This window comes from Seriola dumerili, unplaced genomic scaffold (genome assembly GCF_002260705.1).
Source record: "Seriola dumerili isolate Sdu_G_001 unplaced genomic scaffold, Sdu_1.0 BDQW01000859.1, whole genome shotgun sequence".
Classification (NCBI taxonomy): Eukaryota; Metazoa; Chordata; class Actinopteri; order Carangiformes; family Carangidae; genus Seriola; species Seriola dumerili.
In genome coordinates, this window is record NW_019175114.1 from 87,472 (window position 1) to 99,971 (window position 12,500).

The 12,500-nt window shown below is 46.0% G+C and overlaps 1 protein-coding gene across 1 annotated transcript in view; it reads right to left on the reverse strand.

Annotated features, from left to right (window-relative positions):
• LOC111237388 (sodium channel protein type 4 subunit alpha-like) overlaps positions 1–12,500 on the reverse strand; it is a 129,243-nt gene that overhangs the window by 63,380 nt on the left and 53,363 nt on the right. The window contains exons 14-18 of the mRNA XM_022766469.1: positions 11,256–11,376; positions 8,503–8,741; positions 2,557–2,730; positions 875–1,036; positions 590–784 (exon numbers count right to left, since the gene is read on the reverse strand). Coding sequence (XP_022622190.1) covers positions 590–784; positions 875–1,036; positions 2,557–2,730; positions 8,503–8,741; positions 11,256–11,376 — 891 coding nt within the window. The remainder of the gene's footprint in view (positions 1–589; positions 785–874; positions 1,037–2,556; positions 2,731–8,502; positions 8,742–11,255; positions 11,377–12,500) is intronic.

Sequence of the window (12,500 nt, forward strand, 5' to 3'; positions counted from 1 at the left end):
AAGTCAAAATACGTGACACTTCTCAACACTCAGCCACAGACCTGTTTCTGTTCTGAGGTTCAACACATGACCTGCTCCAACACACCAGTACCACACACCAGTACCACACACCAGTACCACACACCAGTACCACACACCAGTACCACACACCAGTACCACACACCAGTACCACACACCAGTACCACACACCAGTACAACACACCAGTACCACACACCAGTACCACACACCAGTACGACCAGCAGCTATTTCAAACTGTTCTGGAAATTACTGCCACATCTAAAGGTCAGAGGTCACCAGTCATCAGTTATATTACTTCCGGCCTGAAGATCGACAAACACCACGTCATGCCCACGCCTCATGTTAAATTCAGGTCTTTTTACATACTTCCTGTTTTATTTTGATATCCCTAACTCTCCTCTCGTTTCAGATTTACTTCCTGTCCTCGTGTTTCCCGCCGCTGTTTTCTAGCGTCGTTGTTTCTCGTGTGTGACCTCAGTTCAGACCACAGGTGACTCCTTCTCGCGCGGTTTCAGTGCTCGACACAGCCGCCATGACACCTGCAGAGTTTACCGAAGAAAGGTCACTCACCACCAGGTTTCCGATGACCATGACCAGCATGAAGACGAGGATGCAGAGCGGCTGACCCGCGACCTCCATGCAGTCCCACATGGTCTCGATCCACTCGCCGCACAGAACCCTGAACACGATGAGGAAGGAGTGGAAGAAGTCCTTCATGTGCCAGCGAGGAAGAGCGCAGTCCTTCGAGATCTTACACACACAGTCCTGAAGGTGGAGAGAGAGCCTGATGTAACCCACCTGTAGACTCACACACCTGTGATGTCATGGTCAGAGGTCAGAGGTCAGACACGTTACCTGGTAGTTCTTTCCAAACAGCTGCATGCCGACCACGGCGAAGATGAAGACGATGATGGCGAGGACGAGCGTCAGGTTTCCCAGAGCGCCCATGGAGTTCCCGATGATCTTGATCAGGGTGTTGAGGGTCGGCCATGAGCGAGCGAGCTTGAAAACACGCAGCTGGGAGGAAAAAGAGAGAGAATTTCAAAATAAAAGTAGTCATAAGTGGTATTTCCTGTTTAGATTAAATGAAGTTGGCAGTAAAGGACAAATATGGAAAATCCCTGTGGGAGTCAACTTCAAATTAAGAGTTTGTCTGAGTCTGTATTGTAGCGAAACCTCCCAGCATGCAATGGGGCAACAGACTTATGGACATAATTCTCATTTTATGCGCATGTCCTGTGTTACTAATAGGAAAATAATAGGAGCTTCATGTCGTGTTTGTTTGTCTATAACATCTCTTAGTTTTCTTGACAAGAGGAGCGGAGGAGAACGAGGAGAACGAGGGAAGGACATCCGAGATAAAAGAAAGAAAATTAAAACGGAAGAAGAAGAAAAGACAAAAGGAACAAAGAAAAAAGAGAACAGAGGAAAGAAAGACAAAAAAAACCAAACAGAAACAAAGAAGAGGCAGAAAGAAAAAGAAAGAATCAAAGTGAACGTGTGTTTGTTTGTTAGTGTTTGTGTGTTCGCCTGTAGCAGAACCTGACAATACCCAGAGTGACACAGACTGACGCAGACAGACGCAGACAGCCTTCAAGGATCCCTGTGTGTGTGTGTGTGTGTGTGTGTGTGTGTGTGTGTGTGTGTGTGTGTGTGTGTGTGTGTGTGTGTTGCGGGGTGATGTTGACAGCCACCGTCCTCGTCTTATTTTTCCTCGTTCGGCGGCACCGTGAGGTCGGCCGCAGCTGAACTTCTGTTTTGAGTGACATCGTTAATCATCGGCCAATCATCGCATCCCCCCTTTGTGCTGTGACACGTCACGCCCAACGCTGCCACTTCATTGGCCCATCAGCTGTCAATCAACCAGCTCACACAGCACAGTGCTCTCTTTCTCTTTTGCTCTTCACTGCTTTTATTTGTTTTTGTTCTTTTTGATCAAACTGTCGCTCTTTATTTATTTTCTCTTGACAAGCTGCAGAAGCCGGAGAGGAAAGTCAATTTCTACTTTATTTTTTATTGCCAGGATCATTTTTCAAAAGATTTTCTATTCACCTGCTGCTCAGGGTTGTTTTCACAGATATTAAAAAAAATGTTTTTGTCTGTTTTTTTCTGCAAAAAATTTAAATTTTGAAAACAAAAAAGTTTTTTTTGTCTGTGAAAAGAAGCCGTGAGAGGAAAGTCATTTTCTTTTTTTCTTGGAAGAAAGAACTTCATATATCATTTGCCTCTCAGGGGTTGTTTTCACTGATGACAAAAAACTAAAACTTGGAAAAAAGAAAAATTTCACTCGCCTTTCAGGGCTTTGATACAAGCCACTTCCTCTATTATTATTATTTCTATTTTCTTATTTTTTGCTAATACACTTGTTTGGTCTCTTCAGAGTCAAACATGGTCTTTGTTTCTCAGGATCCTGTCTGTGCGACTCTTTTGAAGTCTTTCTGCGATCACGTCATGTGCTTGAAAACGAATAGCAGTAGTTGAACTACTTGGCTCGGTGTGTAGAAGAGTTTTCACGCTGTGTTTTCAGTGCGACTCACCAGTCTGAAGGAGCGCAGCACGCTCAGCCCCTCCACGTCAGACAGGCCCAGCTCCATGAGGCTGAGGCAGACGATGATGCTGTCGAAGATGTTCCAGCCCGTCTGGAAGTAGTAGTACGGATCCAGAGCGATGATCTTCAGAACCATCTCCGCTGTGAAGATCCCTGAGAACACCTGACACGGAACCAGAGACCAGGAGGGATTTAAACACATCGAGACAGCTGAAACACACCCACATGCAAAATTAAGACATAAGACATAATTAACCTTTTAACAGCCGAATGCAGCAGTGAATTATATCTGGATTATTTTTACAAAAAGACTCAATGTGTCTTTAATTCAAATCAAACTGAAGATATTAAATCTGAGTAAAACCAATTAACCAATTAAATGTTCTTTACAGGGAAGTAATAAAGGATTCACAAGAAATCTAAAACAGTGAGCTCTAAGGATATTGGAAAGAGCTGTGTCACACACACACACACACACACACACACACACACACACAAAGCTAAAATGTGGACACATACAAGCAGGGACACAAAGACAGTCAGGTAAGGACACACACACACACAAACACACACACAGCTAAATGAAGGGCAGAGTTAGCCAAAAGGTAGGACATTTCAGAATGGGTTAGGTTCACACACAAATGCAAACACACAAACACACACACACACAGACATGTCACCTCCTATAACTGCAGCTGAAGTTCTTTAAAAGCCAACAGGAGCTCAGCTGCTGAGAACAAAGGGACGTTCCAGCACACTGACCTGACATGCTAATGTTAGCATGGAAGCTAACATCATACCATATTTTCTTCTTCTGTGTTTTATTTGAAGTGTTGATCCATAAGAAGATATAAAAACCATCTCAGTGTAGTTTTACATCTCCTCTCTCAGGCTTCTCTCTGGAGCTCTAGTAACAACAGGTCGGTGAGCCAATCAGAAGAGAGGAGGCTCTGAGCCTCTCTTCTGATTGGCTGACTGTTTTCCAAGTGATCCAATAAAAATACAGCAGATTTCAGGTAAAAACACTCAGAGAAACCAAATCCTGCAAGGTTTGGATGGTGGGTCCAGGTGGGCGGGGCTTGGTGACTGCTTTGTTGTGACATCACAAAGTTCCAGAAGTCCTGACGGCTGGTTTTAAGGCTCAGTTTCTGAATACAGGCTGTGTGCATTTCTCTGTGGACTGAGGCTTTGATACTTTCACAGTATTAATATAGAAGCTAGACCTGATCTATAATCACACTACACATGGACACACACCTTTACACTGGAGGAGCTTTTTTTAAATCCTCTACCATGATGCAACGGGACGATCAGGACCCACCTTGACACATGGCTTTTGAAATGCAGGTGAACGTTAATGAATGAATACTTATTGAAACCGGGGCGTTCGGTGTGCTGCAGCTGCAGACGTGTGCATGAAGGCAGCAGATCTTTGTGAAAACAGCTCCTCTCATGATTTGGTGAATTAGAGAAACTCAGACTTATTCTACCATCAGCTGTTTGCTCTGTGGTCTGATCTCTTAAGCCTCTCTGCCCGTCTCTGTCTGCAGACCTCAGCTCGTCCAGCTCTCGCCTCGCTCTGCTTTACATCACGTGTGTGTCTGTGTGTGTTCGCTGTGTTTAAAGTATGTGTTTGATCGACTGTGTGTGTGTGTGTGTGTGTGTGTGTGTGCAGCTCCTCTCCCTGCTTGCTGTTCCAGACAGAGGGGATCCTCGATGTGACACCAGCTACGTGACACACGTGTGTTAGTGTGTTCCTGTGTATTTGTGTGTGTGTGTGTGTGTGTGTGTGTGTGTGTGTGTGTGTGTGTGAAAAAAAGTTTACTTTTTTGGGGTTTAATAAACTGTGACTGTGACTATGATTTTTTTGTCTGTGAGTGTGTGTGATGCACAAAATCAGAGGCTCTCTCTGGGGTTATCTCTCTCTTGCAAACACACACACACACACACATGCACACACACACGCGCACACACACACGCGCGCACACACATGCGCGCGCACACAGATGATCCTCTCATATGGGCTCATTAACTCTGTAGTGCGTTGATTAGCTACTCAACAATCACGCTGTTATTACTGACATCAGGAGAGCCTCTGTCTCATCCTCTCTCACTTACACACATTTTTATCAGTTCGTGTGTGTGTGTGTGTGTGTGTGTGTGTGTGTGTGTGTGCGCGTGTTGATGAAGGAGGCTCTCTCAGGACAAACAGCTGAAGAGGAAAATGTGAAATGAATCAGAGACTGAATTTTAAACAAAGAAGAAGAGGAAGTGATGGTGGCATCAGGTTGCTGGTTTGAATCCTGCCTGGATACAGTCACTATGTTTCAGCCTCCTGAGCACTGTAGTAGTGTAGTGTGTGTGTGTGTGTGTGTGTGTGTGTGTGTGTGTGTGTGTGTGTGTGTGTGTTGACGTCAGGCAGAGTGACGTTAATGAAGTTAAACACAGTTCAGCTGTCAGATGGCAGCCCGCTGAGGGAGCACATCACACACACACACACACACACACACACACACACACACACACACACACACACACACACACACACACACACACACACACACAGCACATTATCACGTCACATCATAAAACGTTTTATCGACTGTGTGTTTGGAAATACTCATTTTTTAAACTGTTTATTTAAAACGCTTAAAAAAACAAATCCAGTTTTTTTATTCATTAAACTAATAAAAGTGAAACGACTCACAAACTCAGAGTCTGTCTCTCAGTTCAAGATGCTTCTGGGAAACGTCGTATTTTATTACTGTTATTTAAGGGTGTTGCACAGAATCTCTTAGTTAAGGGAAGATTTTTACAGCAGAAAGTAGCACTGCATGGTTAAAGACGTCTGCCACTCGCTGTATCTATCACTATAAACTCAGATCAGCTTCAGACTGAAGGTTTGTTTCCTGTTTGTGGGACTCAGTGATTGGTGGAGAGTTTCAGACACTGACGACTGACAGAATCTGTGATTCACTGACTGAGGGATGAAAAACTACCCTGAGCAGCAAGTGTGTGTGTGTGTGTGTGTGTGTGTGTGTGTGTGTGTGTGTGTGTGTGTGTGTGTGTGTGTGTGTGTGTGTGNGTGTGTGTGTGTGTGTGTGTGTGTGTGTGTGTGTGTGTGTACTGCTGGCTCACAAACAGGGGATGTCGACATCAGCACTCACTAATAACAGTAACATCAGCAGAGAGAGGATGACACGGCCTCTCTCCATGTGTGTGTGTGTGTGAGAGACACGTGATTATTTTTTTCACAACCAGGCAGACGTAATGAGTGAGAACCACAACACACACACACACACACACACACACACACACATCCTAAGTCCCCAAGTTTTAGTATTCCCCAGCACTGCCCGAGTGCCCCTGAGCAAGGACAGGAGCGTGCTGGTCAAACAAGATAACAGTCACAGCAGAGGACTGTGTGTGTGTCACATGTGTCGTCCTCTCTGCGTCTCTCTCTACCAACAAGCTTCATATCAGCCAGGTCCTGGAGTCCCGCCTCGCTCCACACTGGAGTCAGGGACGGGACAGGTGGGGACGGGACAGGTGGGGACGGGACAGGTGGGGACAGGACAGGTGGGGACGGGACAGGTAGGGACGGGACAGGTGGGGACGGGACAGGTGGGGACGGGAACTGACCGACCCTGAGCTCTGAATGCTGAAGGTTCGGTTCTGAAACCTGCTTCACAAAATGTTTGGAATGAGGTGGAGAAACTATCTGATCTTTGTTTAACGAGCTAAACGAGTCTTCTTGGAGATACGGTCAATTAACCTGCGTTAAGCTCTAATTAAAGACCTCTGGTCACAGACGAAGCCGTGAGGCTGGTGGTTGTAAATGATCTCGTCACCAGAGCTGGTGCGTGGACGGACACACGGACTCACTCGAGCAGCGAACACGACCCTGACGTTCAGATCATCATGTGACAGATATCAACAACGTTAACCACAAACCACCGTCAGTAACAGCCTGGTGCTGTCAGCGCGGCTCTGTGGATAAAAGCCTCCACTAAATGTATGTATCCTGTAGATCTGCAGGGAGGGGGTGAAGCTGAAGAGCAACAACACACAGTGGAGGCATTAGCTGACATTGATTCTGTCAGCACAGTGATGTCCTGACATGATCCTCCACATACTACCTTACATAACACACACACACACACACACACACACACACACACACACACACACACACACCATCAGAAAGGTTAGGTAAATGCTATGTAAACATCTGTGCGGATTAGAGGTTTTATCCTATAAAGAACTGAGCGGTGAAGACGTTTATGTCGACATCAAACTGCAGCCGAGGAGACGCCAACATCTGAGGGACACAGCCGTGGACGCTCGCAGTGAACAACCTAACTCTAACTCTGATCCCTCTGTCCACCATGCTGATGTTTGACTTCCTGATGGACTTTCAAAGTAAAATATGAGCTGAAGGAACAAGAAAAGACGTTATCCACCGTAACTTAAAACTGGGACGTCACAGGATCGATAAAAGCCCCTCGATCCGGACCCAGGTGATGCTCCGCGGCGGCCCACCTTTGGGCCGAGCTCCAGTGAGTGAGCACCTCCGCTGCAGGCCAACCTGAAGCCCCTGTTTCTACTTATAAACTTTATTACCATCCTCTGCCCCACACAGCTGCCGGGAGCCTGAGCTGAGGAAACCTGACATCGCTGAACACTCACCAGTGTGTGTGTGTGTGTGTGTGTGTGTGTGTGTGTGTGTGTGTGTGTGTGTGTGTGTGTGGGCAGGTGTGATCAACATGGTGATTTTGGCCGCGGGCCTTTCACACCTCGGGTGAACCAATTACCATATTGCATCAACCTATCAGCTCCTGTCAGATCATCAGCTCAGCTGCAGGGTCAAACACTGGAGTTAGTCACGGTGGTTTAAAGCCATCCGACCCGTTTCTGTCAGCTCCAATATGAAGCTCCGCTCGCTCGTCTTCTCACAGACAAAAGAACTAAACACTCGCTTTGTTTTTTTCTCAAAAGCAAAGAAATCTGTCTGCGACTCGGCTCCTCCAGGAGAGTTTGTAAGATCGGATCCCGGATACGATGAACCTGGTTCAAGTCTGTCTTTTTCAGGAGGACACATCACATGGGACAGGGAGACTGGATATGTGTTAACTGTTTAATGTTAACTGAACTGACCTGTTTTAATTTACAGGCTTATTACTTTGTCATTAAATGTCTCAGCTGATTGTAATATCTTGTTATTTTCAGATACTCCACACAGCTGCAGAATGAATGATACTAAAAACAGTTTATTGGGAAAAACAGGAAGTTTGATGTTCAGTGAACCATGAGAAGATCTAATTAATAAATCGAATTACACAGTGTTTAAAGCTCCTCCAGTGTAAAGGTCTGTGTCCATGTGTAGTGTGATTATAGATCAGCTCTAGCTTCTATATTAATACTGTGAAAGTATCAAAGCCTCAGTCCACAGAGAAATGCACACAGCCTGTATTCAGAAACTGAGCCTTAAAACCAGCCGTCAGGACTTCTGGAACTTTGTGATGTCACAACAAAGCAGTCACCAAGCCCCGCCCCCCTGGACCCACCATCCAAACCTTGCAGGATTTGGTTTCTCTGAGTGTTTTTACCTGAAATCTGCTATATTTTTATTGGATCACTCAGAAAACAGTCAGCCAATCAGAAGAGAGGCTCAGAGCCTCCTCTCTTCTGATTGGCTCACCGACCTGTTGTTACTAGAGCTCCAGAGAGAAGCCTGAGAGAGGAGATGTAAAACTACACTGAGATGGTTTTTGACTCCACTATGATTCACTTGAGTATTAGTATTGAGACACAGCCCCAAGACTTAGGGGGGGACGACAGAACCAGGTCTTCTGAGGGAACGGGAACATCTCCATTAATGCTCCATCCATCATCCATCATCATCATCATCATCATCATCATCCATCCCACTCACCAGGTTTCCGATGCTGAGCATGCCGTTGAACTCGTCGGTCATGGGGTAGTGCTCCATGGCCATGAAGAGCGTGTTGAGGACGATGCAGACGGTGATGGCCAGGTCCAGGAAGGGGTCCATCACCATGATCTTCACCAGCTGTTTCACCCTCAGCCACCAGGGGCAGCACTCCCACACCAGGTAACGGTGGGCGAAGACGTACCAGCAGGGGTGGCATTTCTTATTGGACTCCTCCAGTTCTGCACGGCCCAGGACAGAGGAGGACAAGAGGACAAGAGGACAGTAAAGTACACGACAGATAATGAGAGACAGGGGCAGCAAGTGGGTTGGATTTGGATTTGTAAAAGGGGCGGGGGGGCAAACTCTGGTCCTGCTTCTCCCACCCTCCCACCTACCCCCAAGTGTTTTCTGCCTGGTAGGAAAGATAAATGAACACGAACACCTTATATTTTTTCCCTAGCATGTTATATTATGTTATCACTTTATCTTTGTCTTGTTTCACCAAATAAAAACAAACAAATAAATAAATAAATATCAGAATAAAATAAAGACTTTGTCCATGAACCAAACCTTTACAGAGAGTAAGGAGAGAGCTAGAGCTGGATCTGCACTGACCGACTCACCTTTCCCCTCCTGCTTCCTGCCGCCTGATTGGCTGTCGCTGGATCGATTCAAGGTCAGACTCAAAGACTTGATTTGCTTTTTTCTGCAGCATCATTTTTAATCTTTGGTTCTGCAGGATATTCCGACTCTTTCTGAGTGAAAAGGTCGACGTCTGAGTCGAGGTCACGTGACTCACGTCCACGCCAAACAAACGCCCCGTCACTGCAGCTCCCTGCACCCGGTCGTCCTCCATAACAATCAAAGCTGTCAGCAGGAAGCTGTTTTACAGTTATCGTCTTATTATAGTGTAATAGTATTTATTGACCTCTCGATGGAGCAGTGACCCACTTAGAGAAATACTACTCCACCCGTTCCACACAGCTCTCCTTTATATTAAACTAGAAGATAACGACATCAACAACAAACCAACACACGGAGGAAAAGGAAAGGAAGGAAGGAATAAAGGGAGGAGGGAAGGGAAGGAGGGAAGGAGGGAATGAAGGGTGCACAGACGGACGGAGGACAGCAGTGGATTTTTGTATTTCCCTGTATAATGATCTGTTCTCTAAGAGCAGCCACTGCCGAGGGGGGAGACAGTGACTCAGCAGACCTACCAACACACACACTCACACACACACACACACACACACTCACACACACACACTCACACACACTCACACACACACACACACACACACTCACACACACACACTCACACACACTCACACACACACACACACACACACTCACACACACACACTCACACACACTCACACACACACACACACACACACTCACACACACACACTCACACACACTCACACACACACACACACACACACTCACACACACACACTCACACACACTCACACACACACACACACACACACTCACACACACACACTCACACACACTCACACACACACACACACACACACTCACACACACACACTCACACACACTCACACACACACACACACACACACTCACACACACACACTCACACACACTCACACACACACACACACACACACTCACACACACACACAGACTCACACACTTAGAACACACATGAATGCAGCTTTGGACAGATATGAACCCAAAAATCAAATTCATGAATATTATTGCACACACACACACACACACACACACACACACACACACACACACACACACACACAGGAGCTCGGATCTCATGATTAATGAGGGTAACCAGGATAACGCGCTCCCTCCTCTCTCTCTTTATTTCATTCTGTCTCTATGTCTCTCTCCCTTTCCGACTCTCTCGCACAAACAAAGCCAGTGTTCCCCTGGGGTTGACTGGGGCAGCAACACACACACACACACGCACACGCACACGCACATGCACACGCACACACACACACACACACACTTAGATACAAACTCAGACATGGTTACACAATCCCGTATTGACACACAATTACACAAGCGCACACACAGACACACAGAAGCGTTAACAGACTCACTTGGATGCAAAATTCAGACAAATACGTGGTTACACACTCACACACACACACACACACACACACACACACACACACACACACACACGGAGGTACAGACTCGTGTTTACAAACAGGGAACAGGAGCAGTGGCTGTCTGAAACGATGCCATGACTTGGAGATTTTTTTTAATGCCTCCCCTCAGTCAGTTTTGTTTTTATGAGCGCAGGTTTTGAGGGACGTGTCTCAGTGTCAGACCCAGAACGATGGAGGTGAATGGGATCTATTTTCTTGCTAGTGTCCTTCTGACTGTGGATGATTTTAGAACCGTGTGGTACCATGAAAACAACATGTGCACCGTTATGTTGCAGCGGAGGCAGATGAATAAAACCAAAACAGCTGTGTCTATATGTCTGATAAATGTCTTTTCTTATGTGTGTTTGCTCTACTGTTACTCCTGTGCGTTATCCTCAACATACAATGATCATTTAAACTGATTCAGACTGTGTTTTTAGTTTAGTTCAGCTGATAAACCCTCTAAGCTCGCAGCATCAGTAGTGGTTGCTATGGTAACAACTGATTACTGGTTTAGAATGACGGTTGAACTGTTGACCGGAGCAGCCCTGCCAGCCAATCAGAGCGGTGTATTTGCTTTGACCATGTGGTCTTGGTCGTGTCGGTCCTCACCTTCCATGGCGTCCGTGAGGTAGCTGGCGGCACTGAGCGCCCTCCCCCTCCGCTCCGAGTCCTGTGTGGACGAGGGCCGAGGTAACAGCATGGTACTGAGCTCTGTGGTGGACGTGGGGACCTGAGGGGGGGGGGGGGAGGGGGGGTCATTTAGGTTCATTATGTTCTTTATAATCAAACACAATCAGTTCCATACAAACCAGAGGCTTCTTCATGATGTACAGCAAATACACTGTTCATTAGAACACACACACACACACACACACACACACACACACACACACACACACACACACACACACACACATCAACACACAAATTGAAGGTTCATTCATGAGTATGAGCTGTCATCCACTTATCTGTTGCCATGGTGATAACATCACCACACACACACACACACACAGATTTATGTCAGGTCAAATGGGTCATACATGATGCAGCGATTTCTTTGTGAGTGTGTGAGTGTGTGCGTTTCCTGTCGCCAGGGCAACAGATAAGCAGGTGACGACTGGTGTTCAATGAATCTGAGAAATCAGTTTGCCACCACTGTGTGTGTGTGTGTGTGTGTGTGTGTGTGTGTGTGTGTGTGTGTGTGTGAGTGTGTGTGTGTGTGTGTGTGTGTGAGTGTGTGTGTGTGTTGTCTCCCCTCAAACTAAATCCTTAAATTAAACTGAATAATCAATGTGTTATCAACAAATTGATCTTCTATTCCAACTCGTCCATCATGAGGAATTCTGGGTAATGACCAGTACCAACAGGTGAGGAGAACCACAGGTCAGACTGGGAACACACTGGAGGGATTATATTTCCCATCAGGCCTGAGAACGTCTCGTGGTTGCATTGATGGAATTCATTATTCAAATGTTTCAGCATTTTAAATTTTACTTTAGTGAAAGTTTTTGCAACAGAATGAATGAAAGAATGAAAAGTAACCGACCGGCTCCTGTCAGCGTTCGTTACCGTCTTACTGGATCATTATTATCGATGTGTTAATGTGTAAGAAGCACTTTAGTGTCGTGGTTGATGGAGCCAGTAACTGCCTCTTACACAGATGTTGATTCTTTCATCCATAATAAAGCATCTTGTTTTATATTAATGTTCTTTATGTAAAACCTCCATCTGAAAAGTAACAAGTAACTAAAGCTGTTGTAGTTAAAAATGCATCGAGTCCCCGGTTCAACTTCTGTCTGGACGGATGATTTGCTCCGTGTCATTCCTCTACTCTCTCCCTCCATTTCCTGTTTC